Source organism: Vigna unguiculata, chromosome 3, assembly GCF_004118075.2.
Source record: "Vigna unguiculata cultivar IT97K-499-35 chromosome 3, ASM411807v1, whole genome shotgun sequence".
NCBI classification, from domain to species: Eukaryota; Viridiplantae; Streptophyta; class Magnoliopsida; order Fabales; family Fabaceae; genus Vigna; species Vigna unguiculata.
This window is the reverse complement of record NC_040281.1, coordinates 8,614,720-8,638,109: the sequence shown is the minus strand read 5'-3', so window position 1 is coordinate 8,638,109 and position 23,390 is coordinate 8,614,720. Positions and strand designations below refer to the sequence as shown.

The 23,390-nt window shown below is 29.5% G+C and overlaps 1 protein-coding gene across 13 annotated transcripts; it reads right to left on the bottom strand.

The window, feature by feature from the left end:
- Positions 1 to 13,150: 13,150 nt before the first annotated feature.
- On the bottom strand, positions 13,151 to 22,599 carry LOC114176092 (peptidyl-tRNA hydrolase, mitochondrial). Of its 13 annotated transcripts, none has more exons than XM_028061009.1 (11): positions 22,404 to 22,599; positions 20,264 to 20,338; positions 19,719 to 19,889; positions 19,490 to 19,602; positions 19,199 to 19,283; positions 19,036 to 19,103; positions 16,923 to 16,973; positions 16,761 to 16,834; positions 14,028 to 14,086; positions 13,866 to 13,942; positions 13,151 to 13,407 (listed from the first exon to the last, which is right to left on the bottom strand). In XM_028061009.1, exons 4-11 carry the CDS (start codon positions 19,595 to 19,597, stop codon positions 13,276 to 13,278), a joined length of 654 nt encoding a protein of 217 aa, XP_027916810.1. In that variant the 5' UTR covers positions 19,598 to 19,602; positions 19,719 to 19,889; positions 20,264 to 20,338; positions 22,404 to 22,599; the 3' UTR covers positions 13,151 to 13,275. The 13 variants fall into 13 exon arrangements, with proteins under 13 accessions (XP_027916810.1, XP_027916808.1, XP_027916807.1 ...); XM_028061007.1 differs by having other exon boundaries at positions 19,734 to 19,889; XM_028061006.1 differs by having other exon boundaries at positions 19,780 to 19,889.
- Positions 22,600 to 23,390: the final 791 nt, after the last annotated feature.

Here is a 23,390-nt window from a genome sequence, read left to right as displayed (position 1 = left end):
GAGATTTCTTTTGGTCAATACTAAATTGTAAGAGGCGGGGTTTTTTTTTAAGCCAAATAGTAATATTTTCAAGATTAACTTTTGTAGAGTCGTCTTTTCTAATATGTCTTATAATTTTTCAAATCAATTTTAGATAATTTATATTTCAATCTCAAAAATTTATTTAAGGAGGTGAATTTGGACTCCTTTATATATTAAAAATTTAATCACATGACTAGTTGATATAAAAGATCTATAACCCTCTATCTCACAGCAGAAACATTCAAAATAGAAATAAAGAGAAACTTGATAATGAATAATACAATATATATATATATATATATATATATATATAATTATTGTCGTTATAATAAACACAGATAAACTTGTATATGATTTGATGAAAGAGAAATTTAGGCAACCCTATAAAAAATATTATCATTTAATTCAAATCTCTAATGCATGAAATCCTAAAAAAACAAAAATAATATTTTAAAAGCCACTTACATTAAATAAGCATGTGACTCCCACTAAATAACTAAATAAATGATTAGATAATAATCATTCCAGGTCCATAAACAATACAGAAAAAAAAAAAAAAACTCATGGAAACAGACTCATCTTGAATCACATATATTTAATCGAACTAGCTTCTTATTCTTGTGGAAGGCATAAGATAGAAAGGTAGAGTTTCAGATTTTTTATTGATTTTTTTTTATATTATTCTCTATTGAGTATTAAAAATACATTGTATTAATATTTTAAATATTTTTTTATATATTTTAAAACGTCAAAATTAATGATAATCAATATATTATAAAGACACAATGAAAAAATATAAAAAAAACTCAGAACAAAATCCAAATTCGTATATATATGCATAGATAAAATAACACGTTTTTAGTGAAGAAGTTGGTAAACAAATTTTAAATCGATGAAAATAATACATTTTATATAATAAACTTAAAATTTATTAATTTGTATATGTATTATAAGAAATTTCACTTATTTATTTGTTTTTTGTCGTCAACTAATAAAGACTGGAACAGAAGGAAGAAGAAGATATAGCTGTAGAGCATGGTTGTGAATTAAATATGAGCAGCTGGCACGAAAAGTGTCGTTCATTTTTGTTATGTTTTGGTCGCTTTTTCTACTGATTCTGTGGTCACTGCCCACTAATGTGAACTCTGAAGCGAAACCAAAAGAAGAATAAAAAAAAAAAGATGGAACGCGGAAACCAAAAGAAAAGGTCACCACACCATATAAAACACCGACTCAAACTAAAGCGGGTGAGTTTTTCGTACGTGTTTTTTTGACCCGTACGTGTGTGTGTGGAACCACTCGCATCGCATGCAAAATGCAACAAACAAACCTCTCAAAATCCCAAACACCACAACTCACGCAAAAGTCAAACTCCTCTTTCACTTCTTTGACGTTTGTTCCATTTCTTTCCCATTCTACGTTATCTTTTAACGTTTTAAGGTATATATCATTTGTTCAATTTAATATTTAAGTATAATTTTAATATCAATAGCTTTTGTTTAATTTTATTAATAATTAATATAGTTGAATATGTATGTAGCTTTATTTTTTTTTCAATATCAATTATTAGGATGAGCGCTTATCGCTAAACTAAAAATCATTCTTTTCACGATTTGTTTAATCATAATTTAATTCATTTAATTTTTTCGTGAAATAATTAATGTCACCTGTAATATTTATATATTTTAATTAATTTTTCTTTATAGTTCACTTTTATTCTTTTGACCAGACCGATTCAACAACCCATATAAATCACAGTATTATTTAAAAAGTTTAGGGAAAGAAGGAAAACGTATTTGTTACTTTGAATTAATAGGTGTAGTACATAATAAAAGATATGATATTAATTAATGTAATAGTAGTACTTCTGAAAAAAAAAAAAGGTGTTTTGTCTTGAAATGTGTGACACCTTTTTGATGTGGTGAGAGAAGGAAAACGTCACTGTGTTTTAAAAATGGTTGAAGATTTGATGTAATCTACGACAAAATAATACGCGATCCGTTTCATGATTTCGTAAAGTAAAATAAAACAAAAAGGAAGAACCAATTAATAAATAACATTAACATCGGCGGCAGGTACATCCTTGTCTGTGAAAACTTCAATTTTATTTATTTATCTTTTTATTATTATTATTATTATTTGTGAAAAATACATGGATTATGTATTTATATTTTTTATCATAACATCTTATTTTAACTAGTTAAATTTAATATTTATATTAGTTTACAAATTTATTCAAATGTACAACTATTACTATTTTTATATTTAATATGTGTAACATATAATTTCAATAAAATTAACATTGGAAGAGTGTTATAAAGTATAGATTTACATAAAATAAAGAAAAGAATCATTATATTGTTAAATAGTTGAAAATGTAGGTAACTTTTTGTAGCGAACGTGTTTACATTTTTTTTTTCTCTTTTTCACCACTATTAATCAGATAAAATAGTTTAGTTGATTCAAAATGTTATTTTAAATATAACTAATAATAAAATAAGAGTGTTATGTATTATGTATTATTGTTGTATATTATATCAACAAAAGCAAATGTCTTCTTTTGTTAATGTGGCTATGTGGTGTATTATTTTATTTTATTACATTTAAATTAAAATAATATTTTATTTTTTAAATATATATTTTATTTTATGGAACTTTGTTGTTATTATATGAAAATAAGATATTTAAGTGCATTGTATAAAGATTATGCTATAAAAAATATTTTAAATGTAGAAACAAACATCTAAAGACTTGTAAATCCAATTGTATTAAGTAATGGTTTATTTCTACTAATTTAGTTTCTTTCATTTTTTTCTTTATTGTTCTATTATATATATATATATATATATATATATATATATATATATATATTAATTTATAACTAATGTCTAATATTTTTATTGTAACTTTAAAATGTTATTAAAAAATAAGAAAATATTTGTGTATAATAAATAAAAGAATCTTTATTACATGTTTATATATATTCTATTTGCTAAAAAAATATAGAATTAAATTAAACCTAAATTTTATTTTATTGATTTTTTTTTCATAATCGCTTTGAAAAATTAAAATAGTGTGGTAATATTTAAAACCAAAAATTCAATGCACATTTCAATTATATTTTAATAAAACTTCAATAACAATATTTTAAAACTAAAAATCCTGGAAAAAATTAAAGACAAAAAAGAACAAATTAAAAAAAATAACGTTTTTATATCTAATACTAGTGTAAAACATGTGAGCGTGTATCTCCACTTTTGTTTATAATAATAAAAAAAATTGTTATAAAAATTATCAAAATAAAAAATTGTTACTGGAATTTATATTAAATTTATAAAATAAAGTTAGTTGTATATAATAATAAAAGCAGTGAAAATCATGTAAAAAGAACAATTGAGAAGGTAGTCACATTCTTGATTGCTATAAATAAAAGAAGTTATATAATTAAATAAAAAGTAACTTAAAAATCTTAATCATACTTTATATTTTGTATAAATTAAAATAGTGCTTTTCAAAGAAATTTGCTCTTTTATCTTGATCTGACACAGTGATTAAGTCTAAAATACCTAATAAATATTCCTTCTTAACTTGTATGGAAAAAAACAAAATCACCCACTCACATCTTTAATATAATAATCATAAATTAAATAAAAAAATGATGTAAGTAAACTAAATTCCTCAAAAAAGAGTGAAGTAATTATTATTATTGTTTACATAAGTTATTTACGTACACAACTCATGAAAGTAATGCAATTGACGTGGATGGAGTTTATAAGCATGATTTCACCTACAAATGTTGTGTAGTAATTAACAATCAACAAAACTTCAAAACGTGTCCTCTCCAAGTTCCCACAACGACAGTTTTTTTAGTCCCCTATCAATTCTCAACAACCACCGTCCACAAAGAATATCTCATTAATTGATATAAATTATATATATATATATATATATATATATAAATAAAGAGATTTTTTTTTCACAATTCAAAATACTAATTTGACTATTTAAAATATAATTATTTATTAAATTTTAAAAATTAACCATTATTTTTAAAAATTTATTTTCTCTATTTATTAACAATTATTCTCTCATTTTTTTGTTATATATTACTTTATTTTTAATAAATATAATTTTATTTTATATATTAACTTAATAACATTATATTATAATCATTTATTAATATAATATCATACATATTTAAAAAATGCATACACACAGACGCGACAACGTCTGTGTGTAGGCTAGTAGTATATAAATTGAATTTCCTCTTTTGTGTTCACATTTGTAATGTCAATTCTATTCTTTATAATATAATTATTTATTAATTTTTTTAAAATTAATGGTTATTTGTACTTATTTTCTACAAAACTTTTTTTCTTTTTTTCTTTTTTTTTATTCATCAACAATTAATTTCTATTTTTATTTCACTTTATTTTTAATAAATATAAATTTATTTTATATATTAACTTAATAATATTACATTATTATCACCTACTAACATACTATCATTCATAATTAAAGAATGTGTACACACATACACTATCACGTCTATGTGTTATGTGTACGCTAGTATATATATATATATATATATATATATATATATATATATATATATATATATATATATATATATATATATATATAAACAATCTAAAAAGTTGAGTCAAATGAATTATACATTGATAAAGTGATTCAAACTAAATTTAATCTAATTTAAATTAGATTGAAAAAATTTAAATTTAGTTCATCTAATTAAAATTTATATCCGATGTATTTTATGGAATGTAGACTAAAGTTTAAAAAATTCAATCCATCTCCATCCTTAAATTATAATCATAATCTTTGTGTTTGCAAAGTTTAAAATGATAAAAATAGATCACAATTATATTAGATTTTTTTTTATATTAAACAAATTATTCTTAAACTCATATTTTGTATATTTAACTAATTTGCTTCACTTATAAATTTCAAGAAAGATGTCATTACAGGAATAAAATGATAGGAAAAGTGTGTAAATACGAAAATTACATAAATGAATAATCTTCATTGATTGTTATGACGAAAACTTTGTTGTTTAATTTTTTATTCACTTAAAAGAGAAAAACAATTGTTCAGTTTTTTATACTTTTTGTTTTTTGTTCATCTAGATAATATTTTCTTGCATTTATTTTTTAATTTGATTTTTTTGTAAATTCAATACTATTAATAATGGAAGGGTTCAAAAGTCTTCTTGCTATACCTCAGTATCTAATATCGGAACAAACGGCTCAGAGAGATTGGCGAGTTTAGTAGCGTCGGTGCGTGGGGAACTTTGATAATAGCAGAACTTTTAGTTTTTAAAACTTTTGAATATACGAAAAATATGATTTTTATATTTGGCTAATTCAAAACCAATAATATTTAAAAATAATTTTAGAGTATGAAAAGGATATGTAAGCTTCCTCTTAATTTAACAGTCCTAAAATAAAATAAAAATGATATTTATAATAATATAAACAAAACTCATCTTACGATAAGAATTTAAGTATGAGTCTAAATTCCACGTTGGCTAAAAATAAAAAGGTAGAGTACTATATAAGATAAAGACCCATAAATCTATTATCTTAAAGTTTGAGATTAAGAGTAATGTCAATCCTTTATATGTAGGTTGAGCTCGTATTTATTGATATTGTATCTCCTAGATGATCCTTTCTCATAAGACCCAATATTTTATGAATTAAATTCATTTCTTACATTGTTAATATAATTAATATGTTATTATATCTTCGGTTTATTTTATTTGTGATTATATTAGAAGGCTCATGGAAACTTATAAATACACTCGATAAGATATTTTAACTCGATATTCATTTACTCTTGTATTCACAAAAGATTTTATATTGTCGGATAAAAAAAATAACATCAATATAAACCGTTCAATGATTTTATATATATATATATATATATATATATATATATATATATTTATAAAGTAAATAGAATTATATTTTTAATTAATCATAGACTATTATTGGTATAATTTTTAATGTAATTTATCATAAAATTACTTGAGATTGTAAGTGTATACAAAGATTATAACTACTTTTTTTTTTTAAATTCTTAAGTCAATATGAGCCTAATTTATATACATCATTAACTTGAAAATAAGAAATCGTAATAGTATAATTTTTAAAATGATTTTAAAATAACAAACTTAACATACATAATAATCTATAATTAAATAAAACTATAAATTTTGTTTACATTATTAATAAAATATTTTTTTTTTTGTAGAAAATAACCGAGTAAAGTGAAGTAGTTTCTTATAGATGAAAGTTGAATATTTTACTATTAAAATGTAGAACTTATAAAGAGAAAAAACTACTATTCAAGTTTTATTTTAAAAGGTCTCGAAAAATGAAAAAAAAAATATTCACCTTTTATATCTTACATTTAGAGTTTTTTTTTTCTTGTATATCTCTTTATATTTAAGAAAATTATGGAATCTTGATTTATTAATAGTAAGAAAAGTATGAAATCTTGATTTATTAATCGGTGGAATACTAATCAATTTAATTTTTTTAATGATATTATATAATATAGTAGTCCAAACAAATTTAAAGAATTAGTGGAACAATGTTTTTTAGATGACATGTTAAGTGTTTTTTCTATTTAAGAAAATTATGGAATCTTGATTTATTAATAGTAAGAAAAGTTTGAAATCTTGATATATTAATCGGTGGAATTCTAATCAATTTAATTTTTTTAATGATATTAAATAATATAATATTCCAAACAAATTTATAGAATTAGTGGAACAATGTTTTTTTAGATGACATGTTAAAGCAATGTCCATAAATATATGTACAAAATCTTTGTATTAGAATTTATAAAAACCTAATCTAATTAATCAAAATACATGAGGAAGATTGTATGTATGTTAACTTGAATGAAACTAGATATTGCAGAATCATATTGAAAATTTGATGATACATTTTGTATCTTGTTAAAAAAGTGATCCTTGATTTCCAACCACACATTGTCTAACCAAATCTAACATGTTCCTAAAAAAATCTAATTCGTGCATATTTGTTACGTAGAAAAAGAAAGATAGATTCATATTCTCATACATATAAGTTATACAGGAACAAGAAAATTCGTCGACTCTTTTAAAAAAAAATATAAATCCATTTTTTTTGAGGAAAAAGACTATTCCAATTGTAATAAAAAAAACAACTTTATTAATGGAAAGAAAGTGATATCTTTTATCGAATATCGAAGAATTTGAACAAAAGATTTCCATATGGATAGGATATAGAATATCCACGATGATACCAAAACCTTCTAATGAGATGAGTTTTGTTAGAACCGTTAACAAAAGGAATGAAATGAGTTTGTTGATACATTCAAGTACTTAAACTTCTTATAATTAGTAAACTAAATTTATTGTTATAATCTACATTTTCTATAAAAAGGGACTCATGACCATAAGCTATAGTCCATAAATAGATTTTCGAAAGTAAAAAAAAAAAAAGTGGGTGTCGGATGTCCTGATATCAATACATTTGAGATCGTTACATTTTCATGAGTTCTTCTATTCAATCATTTTCCTTTTCCTTGTTGTTGACTCGTTGAAATAATGAGTTACTATTGATATCAACACATATGAGATCGCTAAATGTTTAGGAGTTCTTTTATTCAATCATTTTCATTCTCCTTGTTACATATCTCGTTCGTAAACATCTTCTCTTTGTTTATCGAGTCTATAGCGAGTTACAAACAGAGTTCGAAAAGATAAAATCTTTGATGATTCCATCGTACATGATTGAGTTGTGAAAACTTCTGGATATGTAGCCTACATCTAAACTGAATTCTTTCTGGTTAAAGAATCTTTTTCTAGTTACTCTAAAACAATTAAGAGATTCTCTAGAAGAAATATAAAGTTTTGCTTTTGGTAGCAACATGTTATGGGGTGGTGGTCTCGCTTATGGGGTCAAATAGATAGTTCTAAGAATAAATATTGGAATCTCATCAATCTCATAAGTATTATACAAAATCCCATCAATCGAATTGTTTTTTCGAGAAATATGAGATATCTAAGCCATCAAAGTAAAACAATCTATTCATCGATAAGAAACATAAAAACCATGAATGGTGATTGGATTGATGATCAAATAGAATCCCGAGTCTCAAACACTCATTCGATTAATGATAAAGAAAAAGAATTATTAGTTCAATTTTCTACCTTAAAAGGAAAAAAATGATCGATTAAATTTTATTGAGTCTTACTTATAGTGATTTTTTATTAAAGAATAACTATGGTAAATTAGGAACACTTCACTTACGATATTTAGTTAACATTAAAAAAAATCTAATGATTTATGAATTTAATACATTTTATTTAGAATAAAAACGTATAATTATAAAAAAAAATATTATCATTTTATTATAACTAATTTTTTATTATGAGTAATTATTTAAATCCAAAAGTTATAATCGAAAGAATAAAAGTTAAAACTATTTTTTTAATAATTAAAAAAAATAATACAATTGAAAAAGACGTATATACCAAAAGAAATAATCCATTAATAATATAGAATATAAAAGTATAGATATTACATACTAATTTAATCTCATATTATTGTTTATGTAATTTATAACGGTAATTATTGTAAACTCAATAAGTTTATTATATTCATTATTAGGTAATAACATAAAATTACCTTATTTTGTTGCATATTACTCTCAAGAGTGCCCAGCCTTTGATATAAACAAAATGATATTTGTCAACTAAAGATTATTCTAAATTAAAAGAAGACAAAAATATAATCTTTATACATCAAATAGATGAATCTTTATTTTATATTGTTTTTTTTTTTTCAATAACAGTACATAATAGTGAGTAGCGAAAGGAGTAAATGAGGCAGCAGATAATGTTGTTGTGAAGTGGTTGGCAGCACCATTTTTGATTAATGAATTTGGTGCCACTTGTTATGAGTGAAACCATTTTTGTCAAAACTCATCCTCCAAAATATTCTATACTTGTCAAGCAAGAACTTTTGGGTCAATTGTCAACACAGTCCAACAAAAAGTACATAAATTAACATCTCTTCTTTCATTTTTTTTGACCAAACAATTCCTTCTCATCTCTACTCCTTTTAACACTTTCCAATCTTCATTTTACCAACCTTCAACACGTCAAATATTCATAACCCCATCTTACCAATACAAAACCTAATACTATTTAATTTAGTGTATTAATATAGGTTAAATATATTTTTAATTTTAAACTTTCACCTCATGTATCAAATTTTGATACAAAATAATTTGATTCCCAAAATATAAGAATGAATAAATATATTTTTTAAAGTTTTTTTGACTTGTCAAATAATATTATCCAGTTTAGTGTTTGAATTGTTTGTACCTTTTGATAAATTATAGCTGAAATACCAATCTAAACATATTTTAACAAGGGAAAAAAATTAAAGTAACTAAATTAAAATGAAAATATCCATTTATTTTTAAAATTTAAAATTTAAAATGTTTCAAAATTTAAATTCAAATTTAAAAAATATAACATATTTAATTCATATATATATATATATATATATATATATATATATATATATATATATATATATATATATATATATATATATATATATATATATATTTCAGGTTTGAAAAGAAGAGAAAATGTAGTTTGTTTCTTAATGTATAAAAGAGTAATAATAATTATGTGATTTTATAAGTAATATTTCATGAAATTCAAATTTTTTATTTAATTTTTTTATATTATACACCATTAAGTATTAAAAATATATTATATTAATATATATTTTTTTAATAATTTTAAAATTAGTGATCATGAATATATTTTGAGAATATAACAAGATAATAATGCAAAAAAAATCAACAGAAAATCCAATTTCTATTTGAGGGTGGCAAATGAATTCTCCAAACCAAAAGATACTGTAAATTTCAAAGAAGGAATTGAATTCCATTACTTTTGTTGTGTGTGTGTTTTTTCAAGGTTCTTCATATGTATTGGAGCAGTCACCAAACCATATCTGAGAAGAATAGTCGGTCCATGATACTTGTGAGAGAAGTCGGTGACTTGGTCTTTTATATTATGTGTGTGTTTTTGGCACCTTCACAACAAAACCAAAAAAACTGAATAAAATTTTCCATGAAGGAGGAAGCAGCCACGAAGGTGCTTGAGATAGATGTGTATAATAAACACACATGTTTGACTTGTTTGCTCTGATCTCTGTGTCACAGCTACAAATAAGGATCTCGATCACTCGACACACTCAGATACCACACAGCACAAACACGTATTCTGTAACCTCTTCTACTTTTGCCCCATTTCTTTCAGAGTGGAGTTGACAAGTGTTCATTTAAGGTCAACCCTAATTTTGAGAACTTACTCAACAACTCTTTTTAATTTTTCACACTGTGGTTGGCATGTGAAAGTCAACATGTGATGCTAGCTACTTGCTATTTATTGGTATTAATTAGGCTAATTAATATGCAGATTGCAAATTGCAACAGTACTGTGTATTTGTGTGTACTTGGTTTTATGTATGGAATTTCTGTGTGTGTGTGTGTGGGAGAGGAACAGAACATATGCATGTGACACAAAAGGGTATTAAGAGAAAGATGATTAATGATTGCTTAAGCAGATTATAGTTTTAATTAATTAGAGTTAACGTCAGAAAGGAAGGAGAAAATGTAGCATATATGGATTTAATTATGCAGCACACAGCATGCATGCGTGGTGTAGGCGAAATATGAAATTAAGGAGCAGGTTATATGATTTTGCAAACACCTACAGCTAAAACAAACACAAACATGTCACTATGTCAGTGGTTGGATTAAATAAATGATGAACCAATTATATGTCCCTCAATAATTCTCCAATGATGTGTGTATTTCTAACCATAATTAACCACTGCCTCAAGCAATCCCCAGTTACATACTCATTGCTCTCTGTATATACGTTGAAGATCACGTATCATTTAGAGATCAGACAGTTTTATAGTATAAAAATGGATGTAAAACCTTACTTTACACGCTGGTTTTGTAGGATTGAGTTAGGTTTAAAGTTTATTTCTTAATGATATTTTGTAATAATATATTAAGAAATAGTTAGGTGATCAACTAAGCTATAGCTGTAGAAATAACTTGGTGATTAGATTAATAATGCAGGCAGCATGTGTTCCATGCCATGGCTTTGGTTGTAGTAAAGAGGTATTTGAAAGCAAAGAACAATGAAATTTGACCAAAGTGAAACATTAGTTTAATCCTAGATCTGGGAAAAGGTTGTTGGAAAATGAGAAGGTGTAGGCAAAGGGTAAAGAGTGTGAGAAGAAGTGATGAGAAGAGAAGATAGGGTCAACTATATGAATAAAAGGACACCACCAAATGAACAAGCTGGCATGCATATATGATTCATGCACAATCCACCTACCAATTGTACCATTTCCAATTTGGTATCAGATAACACTACCCATTACATTAATTAAGCTTTCATAATTGCATGGCCTGCATCAACATATACATACACCTTTATTATACAATCACTCCATAAAGTTAGTTGTTTCAATCAAAATTAATATTTTTCCCCCTTCATGGATCATAAATATTGTAGGTGACATTAATTATTCTATGAAAAAAAATTAGATCGAATCACAGTCAAATAGTAGTGTTTGAACTGTTACAATGCTTTGTCTTAGTACTAAACACTTCATGGAACACCAAAATGCTTGTTTTTGCCCCTTTTCGATTACTGTGACCTTTTCACTGTTTTTATAGCTGAATACAAAAAGTGTTTTGTGAAAATGATAATGTAGCTGTTGAAAATAGACGTGTTGAATAAATCAAACAGCGTAAATTTTGAAAGAGAAGAAAAAGTAGAAAAGGGCTAAGAATGAGCATGGTGTATCTCAGAGAACATGTAATGCCATCTACTTGTTTTGAAAGTAAATAAAGAAAAGAATAGTGGGTTTTTTCATTTATTTTGGTTGATCATAAATGAAGCATTCCTAAAACATAAATACATTAAATATGAAGTGTGAATATGGTACAAGGGAAGCATATGGTACTACGGAAAATCAAATCTGTCAATTATTTTGTTTATAAGGTCCCTTTGGGACGTGGATGGATGGAGCACATGCAAATTTTTCTACTCGGCACATTGTTGAAAACCTGTTTCTGAAAATTTCAGAATCGACATGGTTGGATCTCAGAACAGCTGGCTGCTACTGTAAATCCTTTACTGTCGTATTCGGCCCATAATGTTGTGTTGTGTGATAATCAAAACATGGAGCGTATGAAATGAAACCTGTTGGATCGATGCAAGGTTCAATTTTGAAAAAATTAACGTGATTGAACACTTTTTTTTTTATTTCACATGATAAATTCGATTAATATTTAGCCGTATAATTTATGGCTTTTTTAAAATTAAATTAGCTATGGAAAACATCAAATCAAATGTGTAAACATGAACTTAATATCAAAGGGTGTTAACTCCCGAAAAGTCAAGATAAAAGAATCAGAAGAAATTAGTTAAAAGATAATTCATAAATCAAGTAACATGACTCGTGATGGTTTACCAACCAAATTATTCAACACTTTAAAACTCAAGTCTTATTGATTATTATGATAGAGGTTCAATCCTCTTAATTTTTTTTCTTGTTCTTATCCAAGTATTTGTACCTTCTAACTAACCTGTATATCAAGCCACATACGTAGGTAGTGGACAGGAAGTAGAAGTTAGGTTCCTAATCTGCAATTTTCTAGTTGCAACCAAGTCCAATATTGTTGAAGTTTGAAAAATTATTTTTTTAACGAGTTTAGATGAACCTTTTCGATCTTAATAACAAAATCATTTTTTTTTCCAAGCTAGAGTTAAGGTATATATATAAACTAATGTATGGAAGATGTCTTAATAACTTTTCAACAAAAAATAATTTGACCTGTTTATGTCAAATTTCCCTACCTACTCCATGGTTAATAGCGCGTCTAAGATTACGATTAACAAAATGAACGTGTTGAATAACAATGTGGCAATACTTTAATACGTTTTAAGTTATCCCACCAGTGTAGTAAACTTTTCACTTTGCACATCACAGAGACAATATCCAAATTAAAGCAAATCAACATAGAAAGATTTATACACATATATTATGTGGAATGTTACAAAATTCTGGCAATTTTCAATCACTAAGTTGTACACATGTATTGCAACCTAAAGAGAAAAAGGAAATCCTTTCAAACTGGTAAGTTTTGCACTCTCAAGTGCTTATACTTTTGTTCTTTGTTGAATCTTTTTGCACTCTCTGTAAAACCTTTAGATAAAAGGAGCTTCAAGGCATCAACTCCCTCTTGCAAAGCCTCGTCAATCTGTTCAACGAGAAAAGCCAGATACATTGAGATGAAGATTTTTGTAACTTGGCCCGTTTTAATCAGTGCATATACTACGATGTGAAAAATATGCAAAAGCAATTTCCACAAGCTTACCACAAGAAATTTGCTTTAGTATATAAATGGGGTAATGTCACCCAGGGTAGTGCTCTACTGCCTCTACACATATCACATGGTTTTAACAACTATGGCTCTCTTATAAAACTTTTGCTCTAAAACTTTCAGGATCAGTACACTCATTTTTATAAAGCCACCCTATGGTGTATTATAAAACTATTAGCACGTTTTTATGACATTGACATTGATAATTGGATTCAAGTTACGTACTTCATACAAAACATGAGGTGCACCATTGCAATTTGAACCATGAGAACCAAACTGAAACGTTCATTACATGAGAAACCAAAAGTGTATTTAGCAGTTAAGGAAGAACTTACTCGTTGTCTAGCTGTTAAATTAAACTTTTGAAGCAAAAATGCTTTAGGATCCATTTGCCCAGGAGGACTTCCAATTCCTATGACAAAGCAAATTGAAAATAAAAATGACAGCAATAAACTGAACTAGGGAAACAATAAAAGATTTGCAAGAAAAGCACCAACCTATTCTCAGTCTGGGAAATTCTCTATTTCCTCTGAAGTGATAGATCACACTCCTTAGTCTGTCGGTTAGAAGCAAGGAGGAAGTAGGATGAGTAGCATTACTTGAGTCAAGAAGCACTCAACAAGAAAAAATCAGAGCTGAGAAGGTTTCATGAACTCAATTTCCATCACCACTTATCCTTTAAACAATATTATTGAATTATAAACACCTTTATTTCAGCTTCGCCAAAAAACTATTTTCCTTTTTACCGAAAACCATGAACTATTACAGATATGACAACATATGGCCCATTGAGAAGTCAAAATGTAATTAACAATGGTGAAGCTATATATCCACTATGAATGATGAAGAAAAACTATGTGATTAGGTTTCCATACAAAGTACTAATAGACTGTTTGTTTACGGAAAGTTAGTCAGCCACTAGTTTAGAGCGGATAGAAGTTTTTTCGAGTAACAAAGTTCTTGATATAAAATATTTTCTCACTGATATGCATTTTCCTACCATTTAGATTCCAAATAACCACAACTGGTGTCGAGGATAACTCCTCATGGGTGCATTGAAGCTTGGATATCAAAACACAAATCAGGAATAGAATTGAAACAATCTAACCTTGCAGTCATTAGTTTCTAAAATACTTTAATTGGACAAAGAAGACACTTCCATAGTTTCAGAAACCAAATGGATAGCAACAATAAAGGTCATGAAAATTTTCCAGATGAACTGGAACACAATTTTGATAATTTAGGTACGGGCACAAAACTTACAGCAGGCTGGTGAGAAGAAGGAAGGTGAAGGACCAAAAGACGAAGCTGTAAATACAACTAACAACCCTGACTGTCAGAACCAAAATTTTCCAGTGTCAACTGCTATCTCAACATCCAAACTTACACAGTAAATAAGTAATAGCCCAAACCCATACAGCCCAATTGTCCTCGGCCCATTATAATTCTTGTAAATATCTCTGTATGTAACCTTTTTCTGTTATAACCCTGGAGAAGATTGTAGAATAGTATGAGATGTAAATTGGTTAGGCAAAAACGTGTATATAACGTTGTATTTTGGCTGAAATGTGACTTGAATTCCAAATCATTACCTCAGTATTCCAAATATCTTCTCCCTCGTTCTTATTTGTTTTATGGTATCAGAGCTCCTTCCTGGAGCTCTGCCTGCTGTCCTCCCCTATCTTCAACAACTCCCTCCACCCTCCAGTCCAAAGAAAGACGATCCATCGCTCAACCCTTCCAGTCCTTATTTCATCCATCCTAGTGATGGTCCTTCCTCTGTGTCTATTACTCCTGTCTTTGATGGAACCAACTATCAATCGTGGCACGTGTTGACATTGTCACTGCTTACATTTCTGGAATAGTTATTTTTTCTCCAAATTTTGTCCTTCACGATGTCCTCTTGGTTCCCAAATTTCATTTTAATATTCGTCTCAACTTCACATATGTTAGCCGGCAAGATGAACATTACGTTTGGTGGGTCAGGAGGAGCATCTTAGGACAAAGGGAGTAGGTGAACTTGATTGTGGAGATGTTGAGGGTGGTTGCAGAGATGTTGAGGGAGATGTTGCAGAACAAAAAAAAGTGGAAAACTTGGATAGCAAGTTAATGTTGTTGAGAAACAAATGGACTTGGAAGAGAACAAGGATTGCAAAATGATTGATTAGGCAACAATTAGATTGGGCAACATTCAAAACATTATTATCAACATGTTACAGCAGAACAAGCACAAGATTGTGAAAAACTAAACAAAGTTGCATGAAAGAATTAATGAAAAGGATGAACCATTAGGAAGGACTATACTATGTATGATATAGGCCAATTATGCAATCGAGGGGTAAGGAAGTGAATGAAAGGAGCGTGGACCTGAGAATCGAGGCCTGGTAGTATATGAGAGGAAAGGGAAAAACATGACATGAGAGAAACCGTGAGGAGAAGAGAGAGGAATAACAAATTGTACAGGTGGCATGTAGGACAGAATGCGGAAGCCAGAAATCAAACACGGAAAGAGAACGATTTTTTAGTTTGATGTGCGAACAAATAAAGGGACGAGGAAATGAGGGAATTTATGAAGCATCGTGTTGGGTTGTTAGTCTGAGCAGAGGAACTTGTCATTTCTCAGTCACCGGGTGTTAACATTTTTATTTTGCTCTAATTCCTATTTGGCATCTTCTAAGGACCTCACTCCATTCATGTCATTTGTTTTCTATAACAGAGGATTCCTCCTCTGGTTGCAAGGGAATCCTTCAATACATATGTATCAGTTTTTTTCTTTTTCAATCTATATTGATTTCCTATCAATATCTAATCGAGAGGGAAAAGTTTATAGGTCATGGGTTTTTTGCCACACAAAGCAAGATGCAACCTAATCAGGACTCTTAAGATATCCAAATTGTTTTATGAAATTGCACAGCCATTCACAGTAATGTTGATGTACCACAGTTTTATGTAATTTGGCTTACTCCATCTATTTTTTCATTATAACAAAACGTAGAACCGACTTCCGAAGTGATGTGAATTTGATTATGAGTCCAATAATATATACATGTTAATTTCAACATAGATAACTATTGGGATGGGAAATTAGTGAGTTACATAATCTAGTGATGCATAATAAACACCATAATAACTCTAGGGCAGTAGGTACTTCAATTAGTAACAAATTTCTTACGGTCAATGTCAAACAGATAGTATTAATTTTACTTCAGAATTATCATTTAGTATTGTACCCTTTGTGGCTTCCATGACCCCCTTTGTCATAAAGACGAAGCACCCCACATGGCAAGGTCATGTCATCATGGAACTGCAACCAAAAATAGATGAGTAAATAAAGAATACCACACCTGTCACTGATACTTTAAAGAAATGGACTGGGATACAGAATAACTAACCACAAGCACCTGATTTAGAGGTAGCTTATAATAAGCAGCCAGTGGTCCTGTCTGCAGTAAAATGAAGAGTCATGAATGACATAAATTGATAATAAGAATAAGATTTCGTATGTAACCTAAACATCAACCTGTTAGGATTATGAGAAAGTGATAGTTAGTTAATACAGGTAGGATATTACTGGTTAGGGAGTTAATAAGTTAAATAAATGCATGTATTTATAAATGTTCATTTGGAGATTAAATTTTGACACTTTATGAAAGGAGAAATCCTTTGTGAAGGGCAAACCTTGGAGGTGAGAGAGTTCTCCTATTTCTTGTTCTTTTCATCCTATTCAATAAAAAATCCCTCTTTCTTTTCTTTTTGTAATTCTTACAAATTGCTGGATCTTCAAGGGACAGGCAGTGTTGGAGATGAAGTGCAAATTTGGACAAGGAGGAGCTGCCAGCATCTATAGGGGCAGACCCAATTGGTTGATTGCTAGGGCTGAAAAATTCTGAGGTACAAGAAATTCATTCATTCCATAAGCTGCAATATGCACTCATGGGCATGAAGGGTATGGTCATGCAATGGTTCGAAATTCTTGGTGCCAAATGAACCCAAATTCAAATTGGGAATCCTTTTCTACAGATTTGATCAAAAGATTTGAAGATACTTGTGGTAACCGTGTCTTTGAAAGATTGACTACCTTAAAGCAAGAAGAGAAATGAGATGGAAACTTGCATCAAAGAAATGCAGACTTTCCACGGTGTTCTTGAAAGAGAGGACCAACAATAATCTAAGCTCAAGCAAATGGTGCAACAGTCGGTGAAGAAATAAGAAATCAAGCCAAAACTAAATGAAGAAGCAAAGGTAAAGTGTTTGTGGCGAAGGCAACCAACTTAGGTGAAGCGTAGCATCATTCTTGCAAGCAAAAACAACACAAGATAATGAAGAGTTAAGACACAATTCTTGAAGAGCAAAATGTGAAAGATGAATCAGAAAGGTTGAGGGAATAAAAGAGATCAAGTTGTAGCTGAAACAGTTTATTTCTTTTTACATGTCTTCCCTGACAAAACAGCCTTAAATCATAGATGTACAAACAAGTTTACCTATTCTAACAATAGACTCTATTAAGTCATACCTCTAATCGATGAGACTCAACCGCATAAGACCTACATCCCAATGGTTGTACTCTATGATGTTTAACTTGGTATTTCTGGTCAACCCCTCAGTAGGTAACCTTTTCTAGCCCAAGATCGATCACAGGTAAGGTGGCTTTCCAACTATTAACTTGGATTCACAGTTCTTATATTTAAAATTCTTTTTGATTGCCATATAATACCAGACAATCAAAGTACTCTGTTCAATTCAAAACTTACAAGGTTACAAATGTCAATATGTCATCAAATAATCATGGTTCACCAAGAGGAACTTTTGATTTCAAGATTGCCAGCATGACCGCAAAACTTGCTACAACTTCCTAGTTTTCAATATGCTAGGCTCTAACAGTCTAGAAATATTATAGGTGCATTTGGATAAGAAGAATAAGTTTTTATTCAAGACTAATATAACATAAGAGCCCATATAATAAGCATACTAAAATAAGAAGAGATTATGTTTATATTCACCTTGAAACTAATTGAAATAAGCTAAAGGGACTCATAAGTAATTCACAAGTCACGTTAAAATTAGCTCAGTATAAGCTCTTCTAAACACCCAATATTCAAAATGAGAAGAAACTAAGGAATTAAACACCATCCACTCTGTCAGAGCTCAAACTGCCGAAAATACTGTTATTCTTTTAGCAGCCATTGTCAATTTCAAGATTTTCCTATCCCTGTTGTCGTAATATTAAACTTAAATAATTTCAATCTTTTAACTGTTTACAATTTTTATAGTACATATAACTTCACAACAATGCCAACCAATAAGAGTAAATTTCAATGTGCAGATTAGAAAAGCTAGCCTTCAAAGTAGACTATAAGCTTAAGCGATTAAAGGAACTCCTGGTTAATAAATTTTTGGGAGTGGCAAGTGACAAGCTATATAGACAGCACAACTTGCACAATCTAAAGTTAAATATCCACACATGCTTAAGAGAAAAAAAAAAAATAGCACATTCAGTCTCCTTACCGATTCACCACTCAGATTCATGTAAGTCTGAGGCTTTGCAAGGAAGACAGGAACTTCACCAACAAAACCTGCAACAAACCAACTTGCGCAAAAATTCATGAATACAACAAACATCGAGAGAAAAACAGAAAATAGAAATATCTAAGCAAGGCAGCAGACAAACCTTTTCCGAAAATGGCTTTGGAATGGCCAGTGTTCATAGGAATCCCCTGCGACTCAGCAAATGCATCAATCATCTCAAAGCCGACCTGATTTAGACAAAAACGTATTTTGGAAATTCATCAAGAAAATGCAAAATCAGATGCTGATTATGTCTCCTAACACTGCAGAACACTTCTAATGCAAGTTAAAGACAGATGACTAAAACTTGTAACTACCAAAACAAACTACTAACAAGCTGTAGAAGCGGAAGCCGAAAAAAAGAAAAAAGAAAAATGGAAAGGGAAAAAGGTACATTGTGGCGAGTTCCTTTGTACTTGTCACCAGGATTGCCCAACCCCACGAAAAGCCATGGGCGTGGCGCAATGGTGCATAAACATCGCCGGCTTAACCCATTAAGCATTTCCTCTGCAGCAAAATTCAAAATAAGAGAGTTTCACTTTCATCTATCCGATGCTGTTGTAAACGGAGAAAATCAACGAAACGACGAAGTTGAATATGCATTAGTAAATTAATGAATTAACTGTCTTAGCAATCACCGTTCTCTCTCCATCTTCGCAATCACTAATCACTGCAGCAACTCACCGTTATGTGCGCCCACGATTCGAAGCCGTGCAATCGAGCAATGGGTGTCGGGTTTTACCCGTAATTTACTAATAGAGTTGTTGAACTTGTGCCTTTTAGGAAACCTATGGCTATCAAACCACGTGAACAAAACAATGACAATAAGAACCAAATTTCCTTGTTTAATGTTGTCCAGTGAAAAAATGCTATTGATTATTTTCTAAAAATCCATGGAATTAGATTAATATAGGTTACTCTTCATATTTTTTATTACAACAATATTAAAGAATAATCTATTTTCAAATTGGAGAGAAATAAAATATCAAGCAAGTATCGCTATCAAGAAATCAAATTTTAAAGATAAATTTTGTGGAACTTGATATTTGCTTTATTTTCTAAAAAACACGTAACAAGTATGTACTCGATCATGTAAAAATAATGCTAAAAAGAAAAATTATGTAAATAAGAATTAAGAAAATATAGATGAAGAACAGTGATCACTTACCTGCTTGTCTGCTCTCTTAGGTCTAGGTTGTTCTACGATCTCTAATGCTCAAATCTCTGTCTTTGCCTCCAAGATCTGTAATTTCAAAGTGTCTTAGACAAAAATCACAAACCTCAACAACCAAGCCTTTTCCAATCAGTAAGAACTACAAATTCCACAAGTGCATACATGCAATTAGTAAGCAAGGACCAAAATTCTGATTCTGATCAAAGACGTGAATATTCAACCTATGAAGCTATAACTCTGGAAAGAAAAGTATGACTCAGTTTATACCGATAACAGATTCAGGTACCAAATTATCCCCACTGACAATCCATATCTTTTGACAATTAAAGACGAAAAAGACGTCCATTTATTTAAAAGCAAACATGTCCAACCTGTAACAACCAAGTGAAGCCAAATGTTGTTTCAATACACCAGGGACAGTGTGTAAAAGAAAAAACTGAAAACCAAAATGAAAAAATCTTGGTCTTAAAAGTTGAGGGACAAAGAAAGTGGAGTTTAGTGCAGAAGAGAGAGTGTAAAGTGTAAAATAGTTGCTAAAAACTTTAACAGGACCTCGTGAAGAACTGCATTAGAGGACAAAAAATGGTCAGAGAAAGTTAGCAGAGACTATAACGAAAAACATTAAAATAGTTGCTAAAAACTTTAAAACCTCACCCTTGAGTAAAGAGATAAGAATTACAGACAAAGCACAATGGTAAAATCCTATGAGAAAAGGGACAATAATCATAGGGAAAACCTCCAAGACCCAAGACAACACCTTCTTACCTGATCTTGAATGAAAAAAAAAAAAAAAAGACAGCTGAATTCCCTTCCACACTCCAACAACTCTCACTCTCTCTCTATGTTATGTTGTTAGTATTATCCTACAAAAATAAACTGCAATATTATTATTACTTTGTTGCTCTTTCTCTCTAACTTTCTGGAGCAACGTGGAGGGGTAGAGGGAGTACATATACGAAAGATACCCACGGGAAACAATCCCGTGAGTTTGGTTCAAAGGGAGCATTGAGTCCCTCTCCCCGGCATCACTATCTTGCTTTATTTGAGAGAAAAAACTGGACTGTGAGTTAAGTTCTGCAACCGAATAACACCACTTTTAAAGGTTAAAATAAAAACTTGCTACCATTGAAAGTATACTGTTTCTTAAAATTTTATCATTAAATTTATTAATATTTTAGTGAACAACAACATCACAGTGCATGGCTTAAAGTCAATCAGCATGCTTAAAGGCAAGCAAGAAAAATGAACAAGTATTTTATTTTATAACAACCACAGACATGTAACAGTCTACAAGTCTTGTTCTAAAAGAATGCTTTGATGGAAAAATAGAAGTAAAATCAAGAAATCATTCTCATGAATTGTGGGGCAACCTAGTTATACTACACATTTCTGAAATCATAATTCCATAATAATTCTATTTCACAAAACCACGTCATTCTTCAACTTAACCAGGAGCTTGAAGAACATTATTTCAAAATAACATGGAAAACAAAACAGCCAACAAAAGTCATTAGGCGTGTCCAAGCTTCGGTTTAAAGGCTTAGAGATTAGTTCTATGATGTAGTGAGTGGGGTGCAATGAGTAAGGAAGAAAAGTGTATACAATAAATTTAGGGGTGCAATGAGAAAACTCAAAAATAGAAAACAGCCCAATCACAACAAACACAGGAGAAGTACGAGATAAACAAACATTGGGGGTGCACGAAGGAAACAAAACATGGCCTAGTGCACGAAGTTGATAGAACCAGATTTAAGCCCAACGCCAGAATAACTCCTAGAACGTAAAACCCTAGGGGTTCTTCTTCCTCTGCGTGAGCCAACACTCACCCATTCACGGTCTGGAGTGTTTTATTGGCGGAGAAGAATGCAGAATATGAAGCTGTATTGGTTGAGTCGTGGTTGGTGTCGGAGGTTGAAGGGTGATGAAAGTGTTGGTGTTGAGTGTGGGAAGTTTGATGAGCGTTATTAATGAGGGTGACCGTGGGATTATGCTTTCAAGCACTCGAGCAACAACTCACACAGAATCATAAATCAACAACAAATAAAACATAAAACATAAAGTTCGGCATAAAACAACATCATATGCATTCAAGCACCAGATAATTCTATTGAATCTTCCCTGATGAGGTGCTTACTTCTCGGAGCCCCTTTCCTTGTTGTGCTGGCGGTCCTGGGTTGGTTCCCTCCTTGGCTCCGATCGGATCCCTTTCCTGACAAGTTACATCATTACTTCAAAACATCATCAACACCACTCATTGTCGAACTTCTTTTTCTTCCAAGCCCCAGTGAAAAATCAACAGTGGAATAACATTGTGGGAAAGGAGAAGATCATTCCAAACATAAGTTCAAGAGGGTAAAACGGTTATTTCAAAACTCATGGGGTGCAAGTAACAAATAAGGGGATGCATGAAGCAAACACCTACCAAGAATCATGTGAAAGGAAATGTCTTAGGTTTTTTTTACCATGTTAGGGTAATTTCAAACCGTAATTACAACATTAGTGCACTTTTCATCAAAAATTGTGTGGGATTTCAGTTTAGCACATTTGAAGTCGTACCATTTTAGTTCAAAATAACGTGGGAAAGAAAACAAGGCAACAAAAATCATTAAACGTGTCCAAGCTTCAGATTAAATATCAATTATAAAATTGGTTCATAGAATCAAAGATTAAGGACTTAAAAATTAGTTTTATGATCGGTTCATAGGATCAAAGATTGTAAAAAGATTGTAAAAAGATCGTGAAACTGAGATGTCATAGAGTTTAAATAGTGATTGAAGTAGTCAAAGTATTTAAAAATGTCAAATTATATTGTATATGTTCTATGATCAAATGGAAATATCTAGAGAAATTATTATAGCCTCCATTCCTTCATTGTGGAAAACTAGGTCTAAATATATGATTCAATATCTGAACATTTTCACTCTTCCAAATATAAGGAAACGTAAAAGTAAAAAATTCATGAAAAAAATAAGAAAAATTAACAAACACATGATTAGTATAACTTGTTTTTTCATTATGAACACAAATCAATTACATTTCCAACACTGCTGATGGTACATAAACATCTAAGCAAAACATGTATATGTTGTGTTCACACTTTATTCCTTACATATGTGTATAT

Excerpts from the sequence above, each read along its gene's own strand:
- LOC114176092 (XM_028061009.1), bottom strand. The coding sequence starts at position 19,597 with ATGCTTAATGGGTTAAGCCGGCGATGTTTATGCACCATTGCGCCACGC. Across the intron at positions 16,974-19,035 it reads TGAATCTGAGTGGTGAATCG|ACAGGACCACTGGCTGCTTA; the intron begins GTAAGGAGACTG and ends ATTTTACTGCAG. Across the intron at positions 14,087-16,760 it reads GGTCATGGAAGCCACAAAGG|ACTAAGGAGTGTGATCTATC; the intron begins GTACAATACTAA and ends TCTAACCGACAG.